The 26,830-nt window shown below is 51.4% G+C and overlaps 9 protein-coding genes across 9 annotated transcripts; 3 read left to right on the plus strand and 6 right to left on the minus strand.

Moving 5' to 3' along the window:
* Positions 1–287: 287 nt before the first annotated feature.
* Positions 288–2,841, minus strand: PV05_03180 (uncharacterized protein). Its single transcript, XM_013463811.1, has 4 exons — positions 2,283–2,841; positions 2,083–2,220; positions 1,128–2,021; positions 288–1,071 (listed from the first exon to the last, which is right to left on the minus strand). Exons 1-4 carry the CDS (start codon positions 2,607–2,609, stop codon positions 775–777), a joined length of 1,656 nt encoding a protein of 551 aa, XP_013319265.1. The 5' UTR covers positions 2,610–2,841; the 3' UTR covers positions 288–774.
* Positions 2,842–6,627: 3,786 nt separating this feature from the next.
* PV05_03181 (uncharacterized protein) lies at positions 6,628–9,535 on the plus strand. Its single transcript, XM_013463812.1, has 2 exons — positions 6,628–7,220; positions 7,273–9,535. The coding sequence occupies exons 1-2, from the start codon at positions 6,654–6,656 to the stop codon at positions 9,412–9,414; spliced, it is 2,709 nt and encodes a 902-aa protein (XP_013319266.1). The 5' UTR covers positions 6,628–6,653; the 3' UTR covers positions 9,415–9,535.
* Positions 9,536–9,892: 357 nt separating this feature from the next.
* On the minus strand, positions 9,893–11,239 carry PV05_03182 (uncharacterized protein; the record flags this gene model as incomplete). The annotated part of the gene is made up of 1 exon (XM_013463813.1): positions 9,893–11,239. The coding sequence occupies one exon, from the start codon at positions 11,237–11,239 to the stop codon at positions 9,893–9,895; it is 1,347 nt and encodes a 448-aa protein (XP_013319267.1).
* Positions 11,240–12,801: 1,562 nt separating this feature from the next.
* PV05_03183 (uncharacterized protein) lies at positions 12,802–14,673 on the minus strand (the record flags this gene model as incomplete). The annotated part of the gene is made up of 1 exon (XM_013463814.1): positions 12,802–14,673. The coding sequence occupies one exon, from the start codon at positions 14,671–14,673 to the stop codon at positions 12,802–12,804; it is 1,872 nt and encodes a 623-aa protein (XP_013319268.1).
* Positions 14,674–15,890: 1,217 nt separating this feature from the next.
* On the minus strand, positions 15,891–17,876 carry PV05_03184 (uncharacterized protein; the record flags this gene model as incomplete). The annotated part of the gene is made up of 2 exons (XM_013463815.1): positions 15,891–17,755; positions 17,789–17,876. The coding sequence occupies 2 exons, from the start codon at positions 17,874–17,876 to the stop codon at positions 15,891–15,893; spliced, it is 1,953 nt and encodes a 650-aa protein (XP_013319269.1).
* A 1,802-nt stretch (positions 17,877–19,678) lies between these two features.
* On the minus strand, positions 19,679–21,224 carry PV05_03185 (uncharacterized protein; the record flags this gene model as incomplete). The annotated part of the gene is made up of 2 exons (XM_013463816.1): positions 19,679–20,958; positions 21,008–21,224. 2 exons carry the CDS (start codon positions 21,222–21,224, stop codon positions 19,679–19,681), a joined length of 1,497 nt encoding a protein of 498 aa, XP_013319270.1.
* An 823-nt stretch (positions 21,225–22,047) lies between these two features.
* PV05_03186 (versiconal hemiacetal acetate reductase) lies at positions 22,048–23,677 on the plus strand. The gene is made up of 2 exons (XM_013463817.1): positions 22,048–22,505; positions 22,559–23,677. Exons 1-2 carry the CDS (start codon positions 22,453–22,455, stop codon positions 23,526–23,528), a joined length of 1,023 nt encoding a protein of 340 aa, XP_013319271.1. The 5' UTR covers positions 22,048–22,452; the 3' UTR covers positions 23,529–23,677.
* On the plus strand, positions 23,606–26,394 carry PV05_03187 (uncharacterized protein). The gene is made up of 3 exons (XM_013463818.1): positions 23,606–23,629; positions 23,922–24,019; positions 24,076–26,394. The coding sequence occupies exon 3, from the start codon at positions 24,081–24,083 to the stop codon at positions 25,977–25,979; it is 1,899 nt and encodes a 632-aa protein (XP_013319272.1). The 5' UTR covers positions 23,606–23,629; positions 23,922–24,019; positions 24,076–24,080; the 3' UTR covers positions 25,980–26,394.
* Positions 26,395–26,416: 22 nt separating this feature from the next.
* PV05_03188 (uncharacterized protein) lies at positions 26,417–26,804 on the minus strand (the record flags this gene model as incomplete). The annotated part of the gene is made up of 2 exons (XM_013463819.1): positions 26,417–26,512; positions 26,571–26,804. 2 exons carry the CDS (start codon positions 26,802–26,804, stop codon positions 26,417–26,419), a joined length of 330 nt encoding a protein of 109 aa, XP_013319273.1.
* Positions 26,805–26,830: the final 26 nt, after the last annotated feature.

The following is a 26,830-nucleotide window of genomic DNA, read 5'->3' on the forward strand; positions in this document are numbered from 1 at the left end:
AGGGTACAACAGTGCCGAATATGCACACCGGATCGAGTATGCCGTTCGTGCCGTGGAGATCGAGTATACAGTATCTCGTTTTGATGTGCCTATAGTACCAAACTTGGCCCGACGATGACATTGCTTTCTAGCGTGCAGCGTGCAGCGTGCAGCGTGCATCCAGTTGTGCTCGAAGACTCGACGTCCTCGTTCCCATGTTTCAACTTCCACTATGTCGAGGAGAGCAGGAAATGTCGAATCTCGTGAACAATACTTATGGCAAGTATTTTCAACTTCATTAAAATCCCCCCAACATGGGCGAGTACAACAAGGACTATATCCAAATGATTGCAATGCAAGTCTTGAAAGACTCCGTAATTCTGCTGGAGCTTTGAATTGCGATGATCAATTAATGCATGAAGCAGCGGTCTAGCTAGGACCAATGCACATGCTCAGGCTCATACTTGAGTTACTATAGTATTCCAATGCAATTCAGCCACGCAAAAAATGCATTTATTAAGTCTGCCAACATCTCTCCGCTCCACTCACTCCCCTTTCCAAAATCTCACACAACAGGTCTGTTAGTCCTGTCCGTGAACAGAACACCAGACAGCCTGCGCTCTCGTACATTGCAAAGGCAAAGCGATGCTCTGCGATGCGATGCGCAAGAAAGCTGACTGCGCCGGTACCCTGTTTGTCTTGGCTTTATGTATAGATTTTCCCGACTTCTTTCTCTTTCGGTACTCTCCGCACGCAGACACCTCTTTCCAACGAAGCGCATTAGGCAGTCCGCTTCTAAAAGACTGAGCCCTTGCGCTCGGCGTCCTGAACGAGCTCCTTGTTGAGAACACCACCCTCGCTGCCCATTGTCTCGGCGAATGTCTTGTGAGGCACCCACTTGGACGAGGTACGGGGGGTGCTCTCTTCCATCATCCTGTCAACCTGTTCCAACGACAGACCCTTGGTTTCGGGGATGAGGAGGTACGCGTAGACAAAGGCAGCAGTGCAAAGACCACCCCAGATGAAGAAGACCGAAGAACGGAGGTTGCCCTTGTCCTCGCCGACCATGTAAGGAGTAATAACGGCAATGATCTGGGAAAAGACGTTAGACGAAATGGGGCAAACTAGATGTATGGGGTAAAACTTACGGTATTCCACAACCAGTTAGAGGCGGTGGAGAGGCCGACACCACGGGAACGGATGGGGAGAGGGAAGATCTCGCCAATGACAATCCAGGCACCCGGACCCCAGGTGGAGGCGAAGAAGAAGATGTAGATGGCGATGAAGGCGATTTGGGCATTGACGGCGGGAACGTTGTTCGCAATGCTGTTTCCAGCGGCGTCGACATGAGTCTTGTTGAAACCGACCGTGACACCGATGATGCCGACGAGGAATTCGCAGATAAGCATGCCCAAAGCACCCCAGACGAGAAGTGGACGACGGCCAAATTTCTCCACGGTGTAGAAGGAGAGAGGAGTCGAACCGACGTTGACGCAGTTGAAGATCAGGGAGATCAAGAACGAGTTGGAGATGGCACCAGTGGACTTCAAGAATGGAGTCGAATAGTAGAAGATGAAGTTGATACCGGTCCATTGCTGCATCATCTGGAGAGAAGTACCCAGAATTGTGCGGCGAAGATTGGACTTCTGGTGTCGCAGACCACCCTTGAAGCAGTTGAACCAGCTGCCGAACCAGCCAGTGGCAGGGATCATCTGTCGCTCATACTCGTCGTTGGCAATGATCTCAGCAACTTCGACTTGAATGTACTCCGACTCGGGTGGTTGACCACGGAGGCGAGAGAGTGAATTGATGGCCTGTTCGAGCTTGCCTCTCTTGACAAAGTATCTCGGAGAATCTGGGAGGAAGAGGAGACCACCACCGAGGATGATGGCCCAAGCGAATTGGATGGCGATAGGGATACGATAGGCACCGGTGTCTTGTCGATTTCGGACGGCGTAAACGACGCAAGAAGCCAATAGAATACCAATGGTGATGCAGAATTGGTACCCAGCGACCAGCGCCCCACGAACCTTCTTGGGGCACTGCAAATGGCTGGTTAGATGCGGTTCAACCTGCAGATTTTTTGGGACTTGTGGGACTTACGATTTCGGACATGTACAGAATGACAATGGCGCTCTCGAAGCCGACGCCGAAACCAGCAACCAAACGGCCGGCAACAATCAGACCAAGAGCATGTCCAGGGCCGGTACCCATTTGAATAACGACACCGACGGCATAGATCTGTTGCGGGTGAATTAACACATGCCCAGAGCGTTTGTTTACCTTGGGATCGATCTACTTACCACGCAGCCAATAATAACCGTCCATTTGCGCCCAATCATATCAGCAACATCACCAGCGATGAGGGCGCCGAAAAAAGTACCGCAAGACAGAATGGAGACGATCAGGGACGAGTGAGAGGAAGACAAGGCGGTGGCATTGGGTCCCTCGATGAAGTGGATGAATTCGGTGTTGGAAGTAGCACCGTTGATGTAACCAGAGTCATAACCGAAGAAGATGCCACCGAAAGACGCAAAGGCGCAGATCAGGTAGGCTTTCCAGGTGACTGGAGCTTCGATGCGGTTGACATCGTTGGTGGTGGACAGAGAGCGAACCACTCCGCCCGGCATGGTTGCTAGATTCTTGACGCAGTGGACTGGGGGAGGGAGATAGGGTAGGTGCAGGAAGGAATGCTTGGTGTAGACAGGAAGAAAGACAAGCTCGCACAAGCAAGAGTGGGAGGAGTCGATCTTTAAAAAGAGCTTGGACGCCGCGGAGGCAAGGACAAACGATGCCTTTGCAATTGAATGGAACTCTGGAGGAGCTTGTACCAGGATCAACAAACCGGGGGTGACAGACGGCAACCACGAGTGATATCACAAATTCCCAATTGAAACAGGAATAGTCCGTAGATTGGTCTGGAAATGGGCGCAAAATCCAATGCGCATTCACCGTCGAGCGCCTGGAACCAGTGAAATTCCTGACAGAGGGTCTCGCGACTCAAGCCACTGGACAGGCAACCCAAGCAAAATGTGGATAGCAGCGTGGCATTCAAATGGATCCTGCTTGCGTCCCATGATATGCGCTCGGTTGATCTGAGCTGTTGGGTGTTGTCATTCAATTGGACGAACCGCGTATTGATACCTTGAGATTCGCGGAGTTACGGAGGGCCCAGAGTTGAATTGCCAGAACCATGGGCAGTTCGACTGCGGGGCGGGTAATCGCCTTTACTGGAGATGGTCAGGCGCCCCTTGAGTTCCAGTAGGAGTACGGAGTTTTGGTCACCCAGAGCGTGGTAATAAAATGTCACATAACCTCGAGATGGCAGGCACTAGTCGCCGGACCAGGTGAAGCTTTGGGCTCTTCTTCGGCGACGGCGACCTGCCCAGATTCGGACTGGAGTTGCTGGAGTTGGTCCTTGAATGGTGGAGAGATTAGTGAGGTGTGTCACCAACAACAGCCAATTGCGCACCGTGGCGCCTTGAAAGGGGATGCCGCGGCTGAAAAAGATCTGCTTGGTCATTCATGATTCAGAGCCTTGTGGTGGAGTGTCGAAGAAGTCTGGACAGAAGGCTTGATCAATATTCTTTTGCTTGCATCCACATCGAAACCTTGATCGAAGAGATTTCCGGTGCAAAGCTTGTGCGAATGGCAAGTCTTGACGTGTGGTGGCTCGTCTTCCTTGGATCTTCGCGACACCTTTTTCACCTTTGAACTGTCGATCGCTTGCAAATTGATCAGTTTCCTCGTCCGGGCCATTGATGTAACTCGCAGCCGATCCCCTCTTTGCTGGCTGCAGTCCCCACGGGTTGATTCTGTGGCCTGCGGGGCGGGGAGTCCTTGCCATCGACCAAGGCAGCCAATTCATTGCGACCATGACGGCTAGCGTGCTGTAACGTCGGCAAGGAATGTCAATTGTAGTGGATTGCCCGGGAAACAAGATTCAGTGTTAGCTCTCAAAGCCCTGCAAAGGCCAGCGAACCAATGCCTGAGCAAGGGTCGTGCGCCGAGATTAGATGTTCGGAGCTAGCAACCGGCCTGTGCAGGTGGCAGGTTGCTTGTGTCGCCGGTTCGTATACAAGACGACCCAAGACGGTGTGCCGAGTCATGGTGGCGTTCTTACGTCGAAGTGCGCTAGACACTTAAAGTATTAACATATGTATACGTCAGAAATGTGAGCATCGTGTGATCGTGACACTGCAGCATGGTGCCCATATCGAGCACGAAGGGTTTCGTCATCCGAAGAAGCACAGGGGAATCATCGGCAAGAAAAGTCTGGGGAAATGGAAGCGAGACCATCGATCTGATGATCTGATCTGGGAGTTACATAGTGTTGTTGGGTAGTCGTGGACTGGCGGATGGGAGAGGGAGATGGGAGAGTGCATCATGTGCTGACTGAGATGAGCGTGGATGAGGTGTGCGTGTCTCTTCCGTAGTTCACCCGCAGAAAGGGCAGACAGTACGAGTTGGATGCCAGTACTCCGTACTCTTGTGGTGGCCATGGCCATCCTCCGTGCACTCCGTAAAAGGAGGATCACGATGCATCCTGGAGGTGGCATTGGAAACGCACTACGCACTACGCACGACCACGCCACCCTTCTCCGTACGCCTCGAGAACTTACAGTACAAGTGCAGTGTACCTAGGTAGTGGGTGTGCGTGTGTGTATCTGGAACATCGACACTCCACTGCTGCTCAAGCTGCTGCTGATGATGATGATGCTGATGGAAGTCCGGCACATGCCAAAAACCATGAGACACGATATTGATTTTTTCACCTGTCGATCCACTCGCTTCATTAACTGTATGACAAGGGATCGAAGATGGGTGCCACGACGTGCTCGATCTTCCTTCTAGAAGCACATTCTGTATCCTGCTTGTGGAGTGTCGTGGTTCTGATTCGACGATTCGACGATTCAACCATTTGTCCTCCCCACGGTGTTAAGACTTCTCCCTTTTTCATCCCCACCGGCAATACCACTCTCACTCTCCAATCGCGCAAGTTGCGAAGGATAGCGAAAATTTTCCGATGCTACTCTACCACATGGATCGCTCTACCCTACCGCGCGTGGCTGGCACAGGGTACGGATCCGGGTCGAACAACGGCAACAGCGGCATCGTCGAGCAGCCCAACGCAACTATTGCCTGCATGCAAAGTCATCAATGAGTACGAATCGTTTAGTATCCAGGAGAATTCCCTTTTGCTGCAAAAGACCTGACCATGGGAGGGCCGCTTTGTTCGTGGCTACTAACCTGTCTCCACTGATGAATGTCTCCAAAACCAACATCAAAAGTCCTCGTGTCATCATCAAATCGCGCATACAGATCTCTTCTAGACCATTTCTGTTTGTGGAAAGAAGCGTCCACTTCGGCTCTTTTGGGGAAACACCCGCATTACATGACCTGATGTGACGCGAAGGTTCAGATGGCACATGCCGCCCAAGCGAGACCCTGGAGCAGAAGGATTATGCTCGACGATTTGCAGCATGTGTCTACATATTTCGTTTTCATGGCGAAGTTCTCCCGGAATCGAGGGCAATGAGAGCATCAGTCACTTTCAACTTTGCTGACGTCGTCCCTCCCATTCTGCTTCGACCGTCAATGGCAACAACCTAGCCTCGACCGCCTCGACCGCCTCGATTGCCCCGAGAAGTCGGACAACGTGCGAAATCGTTGAATCAAAAATATACGAAAGCATTGGTATCGACTTCCGGTATGCCTTGCGAGTGATGGGGGAAACGCTATCGATTCTGCCGCCGCAGTTGACCAACTGCTGGCCATTGCCGTCTCTGCCGCCCGCTGCAAAAGTTCGATGCAATGATTCGCTCACCGTGTCATCTCGTCTCGAACTGAATGATCCTCATAAGGTATCCCACGAAGATTTACATCTTTCCTGTTCACAGCAACAGGGTGACAAGTTGTTCGGGAAGTACTACGGTCTCAGCGGTAAATCGTGTAATGAAACTCGCTTAACCGGGGTGCAAAACAGCTGCCGCTTGAATCGTCGAAGCAGCAGTTGGCATCGCAGTGAACAGGAGGCCCGCCTGCCACACAAATTGTCCTCGCTGCTGTTGGTCGTCGAATGACACCCTAGCGCCATATTACACGATTTACCCATGAGACCATAGTAAGCTCGCTGCTCTCCACTCTTATATGAAAGCCAGCCAACGCAAGGAGGCAATACTTGTGACGACCCAATATTGAATGGAGCATGACCAAGCTGTGCTCGGTCCGCGAAGCACAATGCTTGCCTCTGAGAAGTATACTTACGACCGTGGCCAGGGAGGTCTTGCCTTGATAATTGTTGCTCAAGCCGCGCCAGACTCGTAGATTAGTGCAGCGTTGGAGACATTGCAATGCAGAGACAGTGGAATGTCTTCTTTGACAAATCGCAAGCGAAGAAGCATCGAACACTACTCGTGATCTCTTCAGCCAGGCACATTCAAAGAAAATTATACTGTCTGACCTCAATCTTTCCCTCTGCATCGTCCAAATCCTCCTTTTCATCTGTCAGACACCGCATTTTTCTTTATAGGCTGGCTAGAACGCGAAAACCACTTTACGCGCAGGACGCGTTTCGCGATCTCGAGATCTCAGGGATAGCCCACTCCCACAATTCATCGACCACGAACTTACTTCCTTCAGACGTGAGGAGAACCACACAAACTCACTTCACCATGGCGCTTGATACCTTCCAGCTCCGCGATGAAGCGGTTCGTGACAGAATCCGGCTCGCGACCGAATTCCTAGATCCTACCGACGATAACGTCAGATCCTACAGAGCCGACATTGTGTTGATGCTCAATCGTGGTCTACGGAGACTCGTGGTTAGCATTGACGACATTCGAACACACTCGCGAGAGCTCGCCGACGGCATCCTGTACAAGCCCTTTGACTACTCCTTAGCCTTCGATGCCGCTCTCAAAAATATCATCGGCACGATCCCTAATCGCCCACCCTACGAGCAAGATGAAGACAGATTATACTATGTGGCCTATTCCGGCTCATTCGGAGAGAACACCTGCAATCCCAGAACACTGGGAAGTTCTTTACTGAACAGGATGGTATGCCTTGAGGGCATAGTCACAAAATGCAGCTTGGTTCGCCCAAAGGTGGTCAAGAGTGTGCATTGGAACGAGAACAAGCAGACCTTCCACTTCAGGGAATACAGAGATCAAACAATGAGCGCAAACGGGCCCGCAAGTTTGAGCGTCTATCCGCAGGAAGACGGAGATGGGAATCCTGTAAGCTGAGATGGCGGTGCCCCTGTTGTCCACATGCTAACGGAGAGCGCAGTTGGTCACTGAGTACGGCTATTGCACATACCGCGACCATCAAACAATCAGTATACAAGAGATGCCGGAGAGGGCGCCTGCTGGTCAACTCCCTCGAGGTGTCGATGTCATCATGGACGACGACATGGTCGACCGCGTCAAGCCCGGCGATCGTATCCAACTCGTCGGTATTTTCAGATCGCTCGGTAACAGAAACGCTGGGTCGGGCTCCTCTATTTTTAGAACTTTGATCCTGGCCAACAATGTTGTGCTGTTGTCGTCGAAATCAGGAGGTGGAATTGCAGAAGCTCAATACACTGATCAAGACGTGAGGAACATCAACAAAATGGCCAAAAAGCACAACATTTTCGAGCTACTCTCACAGTCCCTAGCACCCAGCATCTATGGACATGACTACATCAAAAAGGCCATCCTCCTCATGCTCCTAGGAGGCATGGAGAAGAACTTACCCAACGGCACCCATCTGAGAGGTGATATCAACGTTCTGATGGTGGGTGATCCCTCTACGGCCAAGTCACAACTTCTGCGATTTGTCCTCAATACGGCACCTTTGGCAATTGCAACAACTGGCCGAGGATCTTCTGGAGTCGGTCTTACCGCCGCGGTCACCTCAGACAAGGAGACTGGCGAGAGACGACTCGAAGCCGGTGCCATGGTCCTGGGAGATCGGGGCGTTGTTTGCATTGACGAATTCGACAAAATGAGCGATATTGATCGTGTGGCTATCCACGAAGTCATGGAACAGCAGACCGTTACCATCGCAAAGGCTGGTATCCACACCTCGCTAAATGCCAGGTGCAGTGTCATTGCCGCAGCGAATCCCATCTTCGGTCAGTACGACAGCAACAAAGACCCCCACAAGAATATTGCCTTGCCAGATTCTCTATTGTCACGTTTCGATCTTCTTTTCATTGTCACAGATGACATTGACGACAAGCGAGATCGAATGATATCGGAGCATGTTCTTAGAATGCATCAATACCGAGCCCCAGGCACTGAGGAAGGTGCACCGATCCGTGAACAAGCGAATCAAATTCTCGGCATCGGAGTACAAGAGGAACAAAATGCCAAACAATCGTCCGATGTGTACGAAAAGTACAACGCTGTTCTTCACTCTGGGTTTCATATTGAGAGCAACAGGCGGAATGCAAAGAAACAAGTCCACCCCGTCAGCATGCCTTTCCTCAAGAAATATGTGCAGTACGCAAAGAGCAGATGCAAGCCCAACTTGACGAAGCAAGCCAGCGACTATATTGTCAATTCTTACGCAGATTTGCGAAACGACCAAATGAAAGCCAACCAACGAAGAACTAGTCCACTGACGGCTAGAACGCTAGAAACGCTTATACGATTGTCCACCGCTCATGCAAAGGTCAGGTTGTCTAGCAGAGTCGAGAAGGAGGATGCCATCGTCGCAGAGGAGCTTTTGAAATTTGCTCTCTTCCGCGAGATTCCAGAGAAGGAAGATGGACGGAGGAAGAGACGCAAGACGCGGGACGCAGACGCAGATAGCTCTGAAGACGACAATGGCTCGTCCAGTGAGGACGATGACAGCGATGGTAATGACACAGCATACCGTGGCAGTAGGTCCAGCGGCACACGTGGATCAAATCTTCAGACTCGCAGCCAACGCTCGACGCGTACCAATGGCACAGCAAATGGCAGAAGTTCTGGGGGAGCGAATGGACACGTCGATGCCGATAACGATGAGGATGATGACGAAGAGTCTGATGCGCAGGCTAGCTCGCGACGCTCGAGACAGACCGGAGCAGAGTCACAATTGTCTCGAATGAGCATTGCTAGCTCCATGCCCAGCTCTCAGCTTCCATCCACTCAGGGCGACTCACAATCACAGTCACGCAGGAGGCAAGATGAGAGTCAGGCCACAGCAGAACCAGAGACAAGTATCTCATCTGCTCGTCTCGAAGTTTTCCGACGCGTCCTGGGGCCATTGATGGTGACCTCCTTGTTCCAGAACGACATGGCCACTGTGCCAGATGTGGCCGCCGCGGTCAATCACGCTATGTTGGAGAGGAGTCAAGATGAGTTTTCTGATGCTGAGGTTGTTGCTGCTTTGAAAGAGATGGGAGATCAGAATCTGATCATGTTCCTGGAGGACAATGGCGAGGTCTACAAGCTGTAGAATACTCTGTTCTGTTCATGAACGCAACGTATGGCGTATGGCGTTAGATACTAGTTTTCGACCTTCTGTAAGACCGTGTTTAGTGCTGACGAGCAATGACGAAATTCTTGAACGGATTCTGTAACAACAACTTGAAGTCTTGATAGCGACTCGATCCGTGACTGAGTGGAAAGGACGGTGGATATGGGCAGTCTGTTCAAGGCTGAGGTTGTTGTCAGCGGTCTACGAAGGGTCAATGGTGATACGAACAAGATAGAACGAGAGACGTATGGGGCTAAACACTTGCTGCAAATTAGTACTACAAAAGATGTCTGCCATAACGGATATCGACGAGTTAGTCGGCGTTCGGAAAAACTGTCATTGCGAAATTAAGCTAAGCCATTTTGAGACCGTAGTCAATCTGCTTCACCCTCTGACGACAATTCAATTTGGAGTTCATCTCAACTCATCTTTCAAGGAACGAAACCCTTTGGCTGCCTCATTGGCCGTCTTCCATGACTTCATCTTGATTGTCGTCATCCATATCCCTATGAGCAGCACTTCCATGTCCACCCTGGTCTTGATCAGCAATGAGCTGACCTGAGGGCCCGCCGGTTAAGCGAGCCAGCTCCTGTTCCCACCGGACCCCCCAACGCTGCATGTTTCCGATATAAGACCTCCGCGCCTCCCGAATCGACCGAAGCCCGTACTCTACCCACGATTCATTGCCATTCTGGCCATTGTCCCACTGCCACATCATCCTCAGCATGTCGACAGGGTCTTGATTGAATGCGGATTGCATTCCAGGTACTTGATTGTCGAGAGCTGCATTGAGCTGGGTGGTAAACTGGCTGTGTCTATCATGCCATTGTCTCTCTGCCGCTGTGCGAGGATCAGCCACGCCACGCGCACGATTGAGGTCGACCAAGGTCGAGAGAATCCTGGCCTGCTCCTGCCTGATGAGGTGTTCTAGCCGTTGTCCCTCTGTTTGTCGAGGGCGATTTGCTTGTGCTGCAGGTGGAGGAGCTGCTATTTGAGGTGCGAACGCGGCAGCAGGAGCCGCCGCCTTCTTGGGCTTCGCCTCCCATTTCCTTCCTGTCTGCTCTTCATACAGCGCCTTCTTTTCTCGACCTACTCTGGCCTGAAGATAGTTCCATGGTCTTATACCGGCTCCTTCATTCCGGCCGTCGGGTGGGAGTGTATCCCAAATCCGCTTCGCTTTCCAGCCTTCAGCCTCGAACAGCCGCAGTCCTGTGCCCCAAACATGGTTTGGATATTGGCGGCAGATGTCCTCCAGCGTCAGTCCTGCTGGGATCGTCGCGTTTGCCGGGCGGTATCGTTTCCAGGCGTCGTTGCCCGCTCTGCCTTCGCGGATTCGGAGGCGGTACCTCGTTCTTGGGCGGTTGTCGTTGCCAAACAGCGCGAGCAGGTTACTACCGGCATCTTCCCCACGTCCAATCATCCTTGGGGCTTGCGGTATGGGGTGGTTCTGCGGCAATCTCGGATGAGGACCCGATCGTATGAATTCTGGAAGGGCAGGATCTCCAGCTGAGGCCGCTGTCGCTGGCATTTGTTGATTGAGACCAGATGCCGCCGGCGTGCTTGTGGTCGGCATTGCAGTCGATGAATCCTTTTCGGCGGCTTCATCCTCACGCTGAAGCTGGGTTTCTTGTCCTGCATGGTCCTGGAGGTCTTCTTCCTCCGAATTGGTATGTGCTTCCCCTTTGGCTTCATCTGCCACCGTGACCGTATCACCAATGTTGCTCTGGGGGCTGTCATCCTCATCCTGCTTCATGGGGCTGTGAGATGCGTCGTCTCGATCAGTCGAACCTTGCTTTCTGTCCATGGTGGTTTTCTGTGGTGGAAAGAGGAGGCCCAACAAAGAGTATGAGTGATCGTCAAGGTGATGACTTGTGTCGCAAAAGACGATCGAATGTTCGGGGCAGATATCGACAGCGACAACAGTGGATGAGATGCCTGGCCGTGGAATGGCGAGGATGAACTGCGCGTCGTCGCAATGTGAATATGCGCTATGCCGCTAGACCAGATGTGTGGGTGGTGTGGCCGAAAGGATTACACCGCTTTGCGCTTTGTCGATGGATGTAGTGCATTTGCAACTGGAGAGGAATCTGCTTTGCAGATTCATGATCCGAAGGCGGTGATGGTTGATATATAAAAAGGCAAACTCAGACAAACCGAACACGCCGATATCTCTTGTCACTGTGGCCAAACGACAACCCATCGACAATGACATACCAACGCTCTGTTGGCCTGCTTGCGCAAATGACGGTGCATTTGCTCACCTCCGTGAACAGCCAAAGCTGGCCACAACGTCTGCACACAAATCGCCGGACAGAAGGTCGCTACTGACTGCAATCTTCGAACCATGCTTGCCCGGGTAACAGTTCAGATGCTGCGCAGGCGACAAGGAGAGCGTACCATGTTCAAACATTTCCGGCTTGAACTAGGATTGCCATCCTGCGATATACGTCACTATCACTGCAAAGTGAAGACACACCTATACATACCATTTTCGATCGGCAAGGCTGCGTTTGTCAGGGGGTGATAACCCTCCCGGGCGAGGTACCCTCTTTCCAGTGACAGCAGAAGGATTGGGCCATCTCTACCCAGCCTCCCGTGATCGAAAATGGGATACCTGCTTCTATTCACGTCTCGATATTGAAGAAAACCATCACCACTGCCATGCGGTAAGAAGCGGTGGAAGCCGACGAATATTTATTGAAGGGATGATGCTGATCACCATCCACTGCCAGACGGTCAGAAACGGAAGAAGCTGGCCAAAGCCACACAAGAAAATCCATCTGAAGAAACACCGTTTTGTATTTCGATGCAGCTGGAGGTATTGAATAACTCCAACGGTGGGTTTGCTATCACCAGACAGCTACATTGCCCAACAAGCAGCAGAAGCTCCGGTTGGGGTATGGTTCATCTCTTATCCCTTCAAAAGAAGTACCCTTCGCATGCTATGATGCGTTCTTACGGGAAGCCAATACAAAGAGCCCGGACAAAACAAGCCTTGACCACGTTTCAATTGTCAGACGTGCGCTGTCTTTCCAGACAGGCAACACGTTGCGCCAAACTCTTCCCGAATGAACTACTGCGGAGACAATAGCCAAAGTACCAGCGCCGAGCCCGGAATCACAAAGGCACAAAACTTAGAGCGATCCCTCGTCTCTCAAATGTCTTTTGAACTATCAGTCATATCTGCTAAGTATGTGTTTTATACCTATCGAAGTGTCAGAACAATGATTCCGACAGGTCCTGTCGAAATTGAAGTCCTCTCACTTCATGTTTCACCACACATTTCCGAACCGACCATTTCCGACAGACCAATGTATCAGTAACTCCGTAGCGCCTCGCATGTCTGACAAATCCATTCCAATACCTTCAGTTATCATTGAAGACCTCGCGCAGCCACGCTGGGTCAATCTGAGAAATCTCGAGGTCGCTGTCAGCCGGTTCGCCGAAGATGAGATCCCACTGATTGCCCTGGCCGACCACAAGAAAATTCTCAACCTCATCTTCGACCGCTCCCATCTCGAATCCCGTCTGCAGACCTTCAGCTGCTCGGAATGCATCCGCGCCCTCGACCAAAGTGTCACCAAGCTGTGGGAGGTTGTCAATCCAGTATTGCGCACACCCGTTGGTGAAGTCTGGATCTCGACCCTCCACCTGTTCACCCCCATAGCCCATATTTTGCACTGGATAGGCCAGTGGTTGACGGTGTCCCATTCTAAGCCCACTGTTCTCAGGCTGGAAAGCCGGTTGAAAATCGGCTCCAAATGGCGCGTTCTGCTCAGGGTACCGCGGTTCAGTGACAAAGTATGAAGAGCCGAATCCTCCTGCCATTTGTGGACTTTCCACTTTCACCCGCTTGGTGGCTGCATTCTCGACAGGTTCTTCAACCCTCGCTCGCTTGTTGCTTCCACCCAATCCCATCGTCGGATCAACGAACCCTTCCCTAGCATAAGGCATGTCCGGAATCTGCTGATAGGCGTTGTGATTTCCCTGTACATGGTCTATCTCAATCGATGGAACGACGTTGACAGAGTCCGCCACTGCTTGAACTGTCTGGTGTACAAGTCCGAATTGCTGGTGGCTGGCCGAAGTGGAAAAATGAGCGTTTCGCGCATGTTCCTTCAAGGTCGATGTGATGGTCTGCTGCTCATCCAGAATGCGTGCTACTGCGTTGTTGCGGTCCATAACCCATTGTTCCTGCTGAGCAGCGCTGTCAGACGTTGCCGGTAAAGCCACATGGCCTCGAGAAACCTGCTCTTGACTAATCATCTCTCTGACTTTGCTGTCAATCAACGCTGCAAATCTCGGGCAGTCCTCAATCCGGTGAAACTCGAATAGGCCCTCTGTATGGCTATTGACTGGGATATTGAGCATTTGCAGGACGCATCGATGGCGTTGCCCAGAGTTGCTGTTCGAGTAGAACGCATCAGCGTCGATGATGGTGTCCGCATACATGACCTGGGTCGTGAAGTGGTTCGCCATGACCTTCTTGAAGTCTTCGAGCTGGCTACCCGATGCCCACGGCATGTTTGATGGAGGCTGTGGTAGAGTGGTTCGCAGCGTTTCAACATGACCCTTCCGCTGGCGAGGCCGAAAAGAAAGCTTCCTCACCGGCGTGGCCTTTGGGTTTCTGAACTTCCCTTGCAGCTTCGAGGCGCCATACATTTCTCTCCCATCCATCATACAAGGGCGGATTTTGGGACCGGTGCAAAGAGCTTCGACCTCGCCGGTGCTGAGTTTGCTGAGATATGCATCAAGGCGTTTGAAGAGGAAGTTGGCTCGATTACTGAAAGACGCGCAGGTGGCGATGCCATTCTCCTCGAATTCCTTGATCGCTTGCTGTGTCAGGCGGTTGTATATGTCATTGGCGGTCCAGCGCCACTGAATGAACGACTCAAGATATCTTCCACGAAGGTGGTTTGGGTATCTGACACAGATTTCTTCGATTGATGCATCATTCGGGATTGATTCGTCGAACTTTGGGAATGAGGGCAGCTCTCGATATACGAGTGGTTGGTTGTCTGGTCTTCTACCACCTCGGATTCCCTCTCTCGAAGGCTTTGGTCTGGTTGTCAGCGCGGCCGAGATGTCCATTGGCGTGGCATGTATCGAGGGCATGGGGTGGTGTATTTCGACAGGATGCTGTCTAGGCTCTCCTCCTTGCCCGCCCAGCAGGTAAGGTTGTTGAGTGGAGGCTTCGGCATACCCTTGAGGCAGCATGTATTGTCGTGATGGGTCCATGACTGTCGGTCAACACCCTTGCGATGCGAGTATGTCGAGAGAAACTGTGCAGGTCGAACAACTTTCAGCTCTGTGAGTTCCACCAGGGAGCCACAGCCTTGTCTGAGTTGAGGTTGGATGCTTGAAGTCAAGTTAATTTCGAGGTGTTGCTGACTTGACTTGTATCAACTCGGTGTGGACAAGGTTGCTGAAAAGCGTTGACCGGCAATGTTCGAAGAGAAGTATCGAAGCAAGCAGCTGAGTACCGTCGAGCTGCCTTTTCATTGCCCGACCATATCTCAGGCGGTCTCGTTGTCGGACCGAGACAGTTCGACTGCTCAAAGAGCTCTGCCTCCATGGTTGCCGCCGGACAAAGAACTGCTACCCGGTCGCTGCCCTCGAAGTCGTCGAGGCGGTCGGTTCATTGTATATATCTTTGTATATATATATATATATATATATATTCACACATATATATACACTGCCTTGGCTGGCGACCGAGGCGGGCTTGCGGCGAACCAGTCCCAGGATCCTCTTGGTGCGGGACTGGTTGAGTTGAGCCGCTTGCCCGGTCGAGACTACGAATATTCGAAACAGATTGCAAAGCTATAACCCTTGAGACTCCAATCCCACAGCCTCGTCCAGGCGATGGTAGCGGTCCGAAGTCTCGAGGCGTTGTCAGGGCGGACGCCCGACGGAGACTCGAAAGCCACTTCCATTGAACTTGGAACAACGAAGGATACAATGGAAACAAAGCGGTGTTCACTAATGACTACCTAGGGACGAAGCTGCCATTGAGGACGAGCATGGCCCAATTGTTGTCCAGCGATTGATCAAAGAAAGACAAAGCCATTCCATTGCTCTTTGTCTATGGTTCAGCCTCGTGGGCCGAATTGGACAGTAACAGTACCCAAGTCCTACACTCTCCTCGACTCATACATCCATTCGATCCCCAGCCCGAATGCCGCTTCGTCATCGCCTCTCCTGCAAATGTCCCGACATGGATACATTGTCCCGCTCTTATTGAACCCTCTCCCGACTCACTTTCCACGGCCAAATCACTTTCCCTTATGACTGCCAGTGATGTGACTGGCTCCGGTCCAAAAGCGAGCTTTCGGAAGGATTCGGCCGATCATTGTACCGAGCGGTGGATTTGTCTTCTGCGCGGATAAAGAAGCGGCCAGGGTGAGTCCTAAGCCATTTCAGTTCTCTGTCTCTTTCGGACCGGCTCTTCCTCATCACGACCACGCTTTCTGCTCTGCAAAGACGGACCAGAGGCTCCTGTACTCATGACTTGATGATGTATCCGTCCTGGAGATGCTGGGACGCGAGGTCAGTCTCCGCCCAGCAATGTCCCGATTTTGCAGCAAGTCAGCATTGTTTTTGGGGCGACGCTGCATATCGAGTTGCTGACACAGGGCAGATTGCAACCACATCCTTGACGTCCAGATCATCTGCATCGCACCCTCTCGCATGAAACGGACAAACTCCGCAGTGAGAAGATCCTGCATTCTCTCACAGAAGGCTTCCTCGCCAAATACGAGCAGATGATCAAAAACAAAGCCTTTGATCAGTGTTGCTGCGAATTGTCTGAGATTCCCTTGGATGAAGCGCTCATACTGTTCCTTTTGAGTATTGAAGCTTGAAGCGTGAAAACCGGGGAGTTGGTCAAAGTGTGCGAACATCCCATTGACACAGCTCAGTGGCCAGCCACAAAGTGAGCGAAGGTGCAAAATAATGCTGCGCGCATCCTGATGGTCGAGATTGGTGTTTCTCTTTGTGATGAACCTAGCGACTTCCCATGTCTCCTGCAGAGAAGTGCATAGACTGGCCATCAATCGCTCGAACTGCATGGTCGAACTCCAGAAAGTCAACCCAAAGCATGCACCGAGAGGCTCTTCCAAGGTCGGAAATGGCTTCACATTGCGCTCGCACATGGAGAGGAAGTCCTCTGCGAACAATTCAGCCAGCTCTGCAGGGACTGTCTCAGCCTTACTGGTATCAACAGGAAGCCGTGCGGGAAGACTTTGAGGGTCATTCGCCACGGCACCTGAAGCCATATCATTTGGCTGGTTGTGTGCTTCGACAGCATGAGGTGCGGCGGTCTCGGCGACTTCTTCAGGAGTGACACGAGCTCGCGTTCTCTGTCGCTTCTCCGGCTCCGTCCGCTCTCCGTTCGACTTTCTCTTGGCCGCGTTGCTATTCAGTCCAAGGTTGAGCGGATTGCGCTTTGCTTCATATCCGTCTCTGGAAGCAGCCTTTGGTCCCTCGACCAACGCCCTCACACGTTCTGGACCAAGCTCTACGTCGCGCTTGTCTGCTCTCTTCTGCAGGAAGTTCCATGCGTCATCAGCTCCTCGGACTCTTCTCCATTGTGCTTGGACTTCGGGCCGGGTCCTCGCAAATTTGTCTCTTGCAGACAAAAATCGAGTCGTGAACATGTCGAGATACTTGTCCTTTGTCAAGTGATTTGGAAAATTCCAGCAGATGTCCTCTAACGTGGCGTCCTCCGGGGGGTTGACCTCTTCCGGGTCATCAAAGTCAGGCAAGAAATATTTTGACCTATCCTTGCTGGGGACCACAATACCCTGAGGCTTTGTCTTGGATTTTATTTCCTGCGAAACTTTGTTCAAGGTGTTTGCCAGCGCAATGTCCTGATCATCTTGCACTAGAGCCGACGTGCCTCTCTCAAGAGTGTGGGCAGATGGTAAGGGGCCATGCTCAGCCTGTTGAACCGCACGCTGGGCCACGGGAGCCACAAGGTGACCTTCAAAGGATGACGCCGCAGCAGACGCTACGGCCTCGATATTATCATATATACCGCCTTCCGGCTCTTCAAAAGCATTGCTGAGAGGGTTGATGAAATGGAACGAAGATGAGCAAGAAATATGTGGCTTTTGTACCGGGGTGGACTCCAATGGTTGCTGTGCTCTGGCACCATTGTCTGATCGTGTGTGATTGTTGTTTGCTTGACTGATTGTGGGCAGAGAGGTACGCTTGGAGGCAATAGGGGCGTATGGTAGGTTTGCGGCTTTGTTCCGGATATTTTTCTCCAGCAACTCCTCTTGTTTTGCCTGAAACTCTCGAAGAGGCTCCGTAGGAACTGTTTGCTCCTGTTAGCTACAGAACCTTGCACATTGAGGGCTTTGTTTGCCTTTCCTAAGGTGGAGATCCACCGTCAAGGCCTCCCAGTCGATGTAGTCGAAGTTGTCCATGTTGTCCATGGTTGGTTCTGTCGAGCCTTCTTGCGTAACTTGACTCAGGAAACGAGATGGTCGGGGAAAGGTTCAGTCGATGCGCTGGTGGGCTGAAAACGATGCACAAGGATCTTCAGAGGTAAGGTGCTCGACTTTGAGACTCGAGAGGAAGCAAGGCCGGGAAAAGGATGGGAACTTTGATGGGATAGGACATTGGTAAGTGGTGTTGGTGAGAGTTGATGGGATGAGCAGGCTTAGTATGTTATGAAACGTTGAGAAACATTTGATCACTCGGTCTTCACTGAGAATTGCTCTACTTCTCAGGGATGGGAGCTTTCACAGGCGAGGCAGTTCGCATACGTTGGACGCAAGGCCAGCCTGTCGGACGCGCCACTACCTTGAAAACATCGCAGAACGCGAAGCAAGACGATTTTGGGATATTGAATTCTAGTATCTACGTTCCCTGCCTGCGTTCTGAGGGATGATGGATTATGTCGAGGAGGCGAAGGCTGGTTCAAGGCAGTCCTATCAATGTTCAGCCTTCGTATCAGACCGCATCCTGGGAGGCGTTTACTTCTGATGATATGCTCAAAGTTCCTCTTGATTTCCAGATGACGGCGACGCGGAGCGACTGACTGTGATATAACACGTCGAATCTATCCCATTGCCAATGCCAGCATTTACTTCGAGGAGCGCGAATGAAAATCACACTCCTGCAAACAGCGTATGTTGGCGTTCTGAAACTCACTGTGGACTGGACATCTCCTTCTGACAATTGGTCAAAGAACCTTTGGCTACACGCTAACGAATTTTGACCGGTTTCAACAAAGAGCAGACAAAACCGACGTTCGAACTTGAAAGAGCACGAGCAGCTCCGCGAGGTTGCAGATTATAACGATTCATTCTGCTCACGGTAAGTCGAAATACCTGTTGATCGGAAAGGTTTCTGGAAGCGAAGCGTCTCGTCCTCATACTATACCGGTACCTCTGTTGTCCCGGATTCGGCGTTCACATTTCCAGGAGCGAGCTCAGCTCAGTTCAAGCTCGAGTACTGTACTGACAATAGTCTGAAGGCACAAGAAGATAATCCATCTCGAAGATTGCGAATCACATTCCTCCTTTCCACTACCTCGATATCCTTATCACGTCGACGGCTATATGCAAGCCTGATCCTCCTCTCCATGCCCCACAACCGCTATTCCTTGTCCCGGACAAAGGATTAAAAATGCCTTCGCCGTCCACATGCTATCCGAACATCAGGGGCTTCGAGTCTCGCACCAAGTTAAGTAAGTCCGGGTGCTGGCGGCTAGTGGAGGATACGCCGGCATGGAAGAATGAACAAGTCTAGAAGAGCAAGGCCTTGTGTGCCGTGCTTTGCAGGCTGTGGGATTCTTGCCGGTACAGCAGATAGTTAGTATACGCAAGAGAGTGCCTCTCCGGTTACAACTAGGCCACTCATGTTTTGTCTCCATCTTGGGTATTTTAGAATCATTGCTGCAGGCTTCTCACCATCTGCTTGTTCTGCGATGGGCTCTCCTAAGTGTCGCCTTTTCGAAAGAAGAGTGCATGTCTCCCGACATACACGCGCAGAGGGATAGTAGTTAAAAAGTCCCCCCCCGGAAATAAGGATTCGTGATGGAAAGATTGCATAAAAAGGTGTGCTATCAGACCAAGTACTTCAGCGACTGTTCTATCTCCTGGATTCAAAACAGCTCCCAATGTTCACTCTCTTGAGTTGAGTATAGCAAGCCCCTTCAGTAAGCAATGACAGCTACAGCAATGCCATATAACGACTTTCACCATCTGAGCATCGCAGAATTCGGCTGCGCCTAAAACACCTTCCTTCCCTGAATCTGACCCTCGATAGATTCCATTGCGTTGCAGAACCTTGGCCACATTAAAGGGGGCAATGAACGGAAGACTTCGAATCTAGCCTCCACATCCTTGTCCAACGGCCTTCCAATAGCTTCCCCTCTGCGATATATTCCATAAACAGCGTTTTCCATAAACCGACAGAAAATGTGGTACCAATTGCCGAGCTCAGCCCAATCTAAATCAGCTTGAGTCTTGAGGTCGACACCGATGTCTGAAGCCAGTTTCATTGCAATTCTGGTACGGGTATACGCATTTCCGTTGTTGTCGTGATACCGGGCAGCAAGTATACAGAAGTTGCCGAGTCTCTCGCGGAAAGCCCGTCTGAAGTCGTTTTCTTGACGATTTTCAACCTCTCTCGCGTCCTTGAGGCCCTGGCCATAAATAGTACATAATCTCTTTTGTCGATGTGACAGCTGAGATGGAGAGAGTGCCCTCATTTGGTGCTGTAAGCGCACTCCGAAAGCGCTTCTCCCAATCGTTGTAAAAGGCCTTGCATCGCGTCGCAAAAGCTGCTGAGTCCCAGCGGAAGCAAGGTGTGTGGTGTTGACTTGTTGAGGACCTTGGTTGCCAGGTGTGCCTGCACGTTGGTGCGGCTCGTGTCCATATACACGATGGTTCAAAGCGGCCTCCTGCGGCAACTTGATTCTAGCTTTCCAGGCAGGTTCTTCTTCACCGTTTCCAAGTTTGGGTTTCTTTGGCTCAACCGTGGCTAGTTCGCCATCGGCTTTGCGTTTCAGCGAAGGGGCAGTTGTCTTCCTTGATAAAAACGCTCGTCGAGCAATGTCGAAAGCAGTGTCCAAAGAAACGTCAGGCCCAATCGTCCCCTTCTTGTTAAGGCTCATCGGATTGTTCTGGGGCTTGTGAGGGACATGGACATCATGAAGGATCGTAGAGCTCGCGACTGCGGTAGTTTTGATGTTGGGTGGAAAGGGTATGTGCGCTCGAGCATGGCTAGTCCCGCTTTCCTCGAGTCTCGCTTGTCCATACCCATATGCCACATCTTGCTTGAGAGATTGATGAAGGTTGAGGAAATCTTGGAGCTCCATTTTCATTCCATGCTCGAGCAGACTCATTGTAGCATGATACTGGGGCTCGAGGTTCTTGGCATACCATGCTTCGAAGAGCGCGTAATACTGGTTTTCCCGGATCAGTATCCTGCCAGCGGGATTTCGTAGCTGCGGACGGTCTTCCTCGAAAACAAAGCAAAGCTGCCCATATCGTTCGCAAAGATATTCTATCCATGATAAGTATAGTGTCCTTTCACAGAGTGAAATCCTACTCACCCCGTCTCTTTTGAGACTTTTGTTCTTCTTTCAGTGTCTCCCAGCCCAGTGGCTTTGGCATGTCAAAGACTAAGGTCCGGCCGTGCAAGATGGTTGGAGCATTGTTAGCAAGCTCTTTGTGATGAGCATCCTCCTCTTTTATGACATCACTCTCCCAGGCATAGCCCGGAGGCAAAGTGAAGGAGGCACCAGGTCGCTTACTGGCCAGACCAGCCATAGTGGTCGCAGGTAACGGTTCAGTAAGGCTGACAACAACTCTCAAGCACAACGACAGCCAGAAATGAAGGACAGATGGTTTTGGAAACGAAAAAGGTAGGATCCCGCAGACGATTCTGTTAAGCGATAGTCATCAATGAGGATGGTTCATGGCAAGGTGGTGGTATTGACGGGCAACTTTTGCTGAGTTTCCATAGGTACCAAGTCAGTCACCTTTGCTGGCAGTCACGACCATGGCTTGGCGAGAGCAATGTGAGGACCTACCGTGAGGACCTGTCGTGAATCAAGGAAAGACCACATTGTCAATTGAACCTCCATTTGATTCCATTGCGGTCCTAACATGGACTGACCGCCTATGTTCGGTTCGCCTTTCCGGCCAGTATCAAGGATGCTCACAGCAGATTGAAAGGTGCGGTGCGGCAAGCCAGAGACTCATCAAACAACATGTGCATTTCTCCTTGCACGCAGTACCCTCCCCCAATTTGGTGGCAGGTCATTGAGGCAGCAACCCATTCTGCACACGTGGTGGAAACTGCGACAATGCTGGTAATTCTTTCATGGAGAGGGCGGCCACTTGAGAGACATCATCCTCACATGGATGGCCTGATGTTGTCTGGTACCGAAAACCGAAAACCGGCATCGTCGAGCCAGCTGCACGTGAGCAAGATTGGTAGGCGATGACGATGATGGGAAAAGTTCTCGCTGTTATAAAAAGTTACAGATACTCTAACCACAAGTAGACAAGTGTAGAACAATGATTGCCAAGAGTCTGGCGATTTCGGTCGCCGAGCAAGCTGGGAACCCTTGAGGTCAGCAATGCCCATCGACCGACATCGCGATATAATTATGGCCGGTGCTCATGGAGTCGAATGTGCTGAAGTCCATCCCAGGGCGTTTGCAAAGACGTGTCATGCCAGCATCCTTTCAACGAATTGTACAACTCTTCAATCTGTACCTAGGTAAACCTAGCTATGCCTATCTTACCCTCATCGGGGTTAGAGTCTAGCGCCGATGGCTGCCAGCTAGAAGCGGCCGCAAGACGGTCTTTTCCTAAAAGCCGGAGCTGCTGTGCCAGGAGATAAAAGAAAAGATCGATCGCAACTACAAGTACATGGTGATATTGTATAAGAAACTCTTTCGGGACCGCTCCGACTTATCCTATCTGCGCGTTCCGCAAAGTCTGACACCAAGCACAGACACTCGGCCATTTACGCAAGGGAGATTTCAAGATGGAATATCAATACCTTGGAAAGTCGGGACTCAAGGTCTCCAAGGTCATCCTGTAGGTATTCGGACCTCGTCCTGCACTTACTAGTAGATATCTGACAGTGCTAGTGGAGCTATGTCCTATGGGAGTCCAGAATGGCAGGGATGGGTTCTTAATGAACAAGAAGCCCTTCCACTCTTGGAGTACGCATACAAGGTCGGTATCCGAACCTGGGATACGGCCGACGTCTACAGTCATGGTCAATCCGAGCAAATCATCGGTAAAGCTATCAAGAAGTACAACATCCCAAGAGAACGACTTGTGATACTTAGCAAATGCTACTTCGGCGTAACTCCAGACACTCCCGGCAATCAAATTGGCGCCAGCTCGGTCAATGACGGCGATATGCTCAATCAAACTGGTCTTAGTCGAAAACATATCATCGATGCTGTCGAGAAGAGCGTTGCTAGGTTGGGTACCTACATTGATGTCCTCCAGATCCACCGTCTTGACCGCAACACGCCACGAGAGGAGATTATGAGAGCACTGAACGATGTCATTGAGTCCGGGAGGGTTCGCTATATCGGCGCCTCAAGCATGGCTGCCTGGGAATTCCAGGAGCTTCAGCATGTCGCCGAAAAGCATGGGTGGCACAAATTCATCTCCATGCAGAACTATTACAATTTGCTGTACCGCGAAGAGGAAAACGAGATGATTCCATATTGCAATCATACCGGTGTTGGATTGATTCCATGGTCTCCAGTGGCACGTGGAGCTCTGACTCGTCCTTGGAATAGCCGAGACAGTCTACGAGAGAAGACGGACAACTACTTGAAGGTGCTGGTTCGGTCGAGAGATGACAAAGTGGATGAAGAGATCATTGGGCGTGTAGAGAAGGTTGCTCAGAGATTGGGACGAAGCATGGCACAGATTGCTATAGCTTGGTGCCTGAGTAAGAAGGATGTCTGTCCTATTGTTGGTCTGAACAAGAAGGAAAGGATGGACGAAGCCGTTGAAGCTTGCAAGATCAAGTTGACCGAGGAGGATATCCAATATCTCGAGGAACCATATCAACCAAAGAAGAGGCAAGGTTATTGAGGGTCTGGCTTTCTTCTAGACAAGATGAAGATCGCAACAGCATGCACCGTCCGCATACTGCCTACAAAGGAGACATTGCTTCATACTACTGGTGTGATACTGTGAGTACAATTCTCCTAATACTAGCAATTACTATTGTGTCATTGGTCCGGATTCCATATGCGATTCCTTTCTCCTGCCTTCCCATTCTCACCATTCATTGTTGTAAAGCGGTACAGAAAAGGTGGTTGTCACTTGGATTCACAGCCCACCTTGGTGAAGGTTCACTTGAGTTTCACTGCTTCCTTGTTCTGCCCCCATCTGCCCTCAACTCTTCATCCTCTCAAACACCTTCCTAATCTCACAAGATCGGGTGTTTTCCCTCATTGATCTATTTGTCTCTTGTCTCGAAAGACGCGGCTCTCTCCAATTCAAATTGTCCTCTGCCAGACTAGCAACCTGCGGCACTTGTGACGACCTGACAGACCTCGCACGATCGACATCATCTCAGGGTATGTTACCGACCAATCTCTGCTTAAATGCTTCACGCTGACCCGTTGGCGTCTAGCCGTCATGGCACATCCAGGCTCATGGCCCACCGATCCATGTACCGAGTCCGATTATGATGACGACGATGATCTCGATGAATTCCAACTTGATGAACCTATGCTCAGTTATGAGGATGACTTAGCCTGTGTCGGTCTTGGTGGACCGTCAACGCCCCAGACTAACGGAATTCCAAGCGGCGTGGAACCCAGCAGTATATACTTCCGCCGCGACGGAAACCATTTGTTCTTCAACGGCATGGGTCGCAGTTCGTTGGAAACGGACATGGCTACCAAACCTTCCAAGCCTTCCAAGCCTTCCAAGAAGAAAGCAAGGACATCTCTCAAGCGTCACCCTGTCTTCCCGCAAATGATGATCCCGGTCCGCATGCAAGCTGGTAACAAGGGTGCCGTCAAGAAAGGAACGGTCCCATCAAACAAGTCTGAGCTTGTGCCTGTCATGTCAGTCGAATGTCCTATCCCAGGCGGAAGTACAACTACCGTGACGGTTGACCCGGTGCAAAATGTCAGCTGGGGACCAATCACGAGGGTTGAGGCAAGTAAAGAAGCGAGAGACCTTGTCAAGCAATACTTAGCCGGCAGTGAAGATTCTGGCGACGAGAACGACAACAGGATGGATCAGGAGTCCAAAGCCCAATCTCTCAAGCACACTCCAACTCCTGTTCTCGCAACTGAGCAGCTTGGAGGTGAAGATGAATCAGCTACAACGACTAGCTCGCACGTCGGGACTGACAGCAGCAACTTGACTATGCGCATTCCTCGCCCACCGCCACCTAGTCCACCAGAGTCCATATTTCGAGCTGCAATGTCCATGCCGACCCTTCCAGTCCTCAATCGCATCTCCGATGTCGCCCTCGTCGAGCAGTACCGTGTTCAGCGTGCTGCCGACCCGCAAGCTTTTGACAAGGAGAACCGTGCCATCAAACAAGGACTCATGGATGCAAAAGTCGCAAGAGGAGGCAGAGCAAAGTTGCTAAAGAACGAGTACACCGTGGAGTTGGCGAGCAGAGAAGATGCTACGACTGCGGAGAAGTGGTCTTCGGCAAACATCGTCAAGATGAGATCTCGAGGCAATACTTTGACCGCCCCTTCCACCACCGAGGGCACACTTACAGCTTCTGCTATGGAGGCTCTCCAGATTCGGGGTGGGGAGTCACAACCTAATAGGCAGGCAACCCAAGTCAGCGGTGCCGACAACATTGCCCAATCGGCGTCATGCTGGACTGGACACGTCGAAGTTCCAGACGCAAGAGGCATCGCAGCTGAGAAACTCAAACACGAGAATGTCAAGGTCAAGCCATCCAAGTTGTCACCTCGCCAACTCAAAGCCCGCCTCCGCTCTCTCGACCTTGCGTCGCACGTCGCCAAAGCCACCAGCTACGGCTCGATCCGTCATCAACATTCAGAGCAACGCGAGATTGGCGATCATGGCGAGAAGCGCACTGTCAAGACGTGGATCGAAATCACACAGGTGTATGAGGTTCCTGCTCCCCAAACGCTCAGCTTGACCGACATTGTCGCCGCAGTCGAGATGGAAAGCGATGTCAAAGAGGAGAGCAACAGCGATGGTGAAGCAAGTGTCAAGAACGACAAGAAAACCAAGGACATGAAGGACATGAAGGCTAAGGCCAAGGCCAAGGCCAGACGTGGCAAAGCAACACGCAAGAATTCCGTGACCGACACCGTCACTTCCGACGACGACAGCGACGCCGAGAACGAATCCACCCCCAATGAAGGCGAAGAAGAAGTTCTGCAACCCGAGACACAACCCGAGTACTTGCTCCGCGCACTCACGCACTTCGGCGAAGATATCAATCCGACTCGCTTGACCGAGATGGCCGACGGTCTTAGACGGATAGTGGCGGATTTGCGTAACAGCGGTTCTCTCAGAGAGGATGAGGAGTAACGTTGAGTCAGTGGATTGCTTCAACTATCTACTTCTCTGAAGCATTAGTCATGTTTTGCCATGCTCGAGGTGCTAAAAAATCATGAAGGAGAAAAGACGAGACAAGAATGATGCGGGCGCTTGGTTCAGCTGTGACTGATATCGTACTGAGAGGTGCTGTCCTGGGCTCATACGTGCTGAGCAATGGGCTGGAACAAGCGGTGCCTTACTATGGGCTTATGCTGGCCAACAGGGGTGGAGCTGGTGCAATTTCGTCGAGCTGGAGTCTTCAAGGACTGGGAAATGGGAAAGAGTGCCCCAATGTGAGTGATATTGGAGCTGAATCAGGCGTGTTGATGGCATCAAGGGCTTTCAGACGTTCATCTTGAAGTGGTTTGCTGTACGTAATTCTAATCGGCGAGTGCCTTGAACGGCGGTACATAATCGTAATGCAACAGTCATGAATGCCTCGTGTTGTATCCTTCCGTGCCATTGCGACCGCAACCATGAAGCTGGTTAAGCCCATCATGAGATGCTTCGTGATGTCGTGGCAGCTGTTTGCTAGGTCAGCAGGACCCTCGCATGTTCTTTTGCGTAGACCTTCGTATATACCTTGAAATTGGGCTCCTGGCGGCAATAATGCCGCGAGAAGGCTCCAGAGAGGCGCCCCAGCCTCATTACGTACACTGTCACTGGTTCCGCAAGCAAGTCGTGCACGGGTCGTGTTCTCGCTCTTGAGTCCAGGGTTCTCTCCGGCGGTGCTTGGTTCGGGGAGGAGGCTTCTTCTGGTAGCCTTGAGCTTGATGGCGAGCTTTCCTTGATCCATCTCGCTCCATTGACATCCATAGGAGTGACGAAATCGTGCCGCCTTT

The sequence above is a fragment of the Exophiala xenobiotica genome, assembly GCF_000835505.1.
Source record: "Exophiala xenobiotica strain CBS 118157 unplaced genomic scaffold supercont1.2, whole genome shotgun sequence".
In the NCBI taxonomy this organism is placed as follows: domain Eukaryota; kingdom Fungi; phylum Ascomycota; class Eurotiomycetes; order Chaetothyriales; family Herpotrichiellaceae; genus Exophiala; species Exophiala xenobiotica.

Excerpts from the sequence above, each read along its gene's own strand:
- PV05_03186 (XM_013463817.1), top strand. The coding sequence starts at position 22,453 with ATGGAATATCAATACCTTGGAAAGTCGGGACTCAAGGTCTCCAAGGTC. Across the intron at positions 22,506-22,558 it reads AAGGTCTCCAAGGTCATCCT|TGGAGCTATGTCCTATGGGA; the intron begins GTAGGTATTCGG and ends TGACAGTGCTAG.
- PV05_03187 (XM_013463818.1), top strand. The coding sequence starts at position 24,081 with ATGGCACATCCAGGCTCATGGCCCACCGATCCATGTACCGAGTCCGAT.
- PV05_03181 (XM_013463812.1), top strand. The coding sequence starts at position 6,654 with ATGGCGCTTGATACCTTCCAGCTCCGCGATGAAGCGGTTCGTGACAGA. Across the intron at positions 7,221-7,272 it reads AAGACGGAGATGGGAATCCT|TTGGTCACTGAGTACGGCTA; the intron begins GTAAGCTGAGAT and ends CGGAGAGCGCAG.
- PV05_03180 (XM_013463811.1), bottom strand. The coding sequence starts at position 2,609 with ATGCCGGGCGGAGTGGTTCGCTCTCTGTCCACCACCAACGATGTCAAC. Across the intron at positions 2,221-2,282 it reads CGGTTATTATTGGCTGCGTG|ATCTATGCCGTCGGTGTCGT; the intron begins GTAAGTAGATCG and ends CACCCGCAACAG. Across the intron at positions 1,072-1,127 it reads CTAACTGGTTGTGGAATACC|ATCATTGCCGTTATTACTCC; the intron begins GTAAGTTTTACC and ends GTCTTTTCCCAG.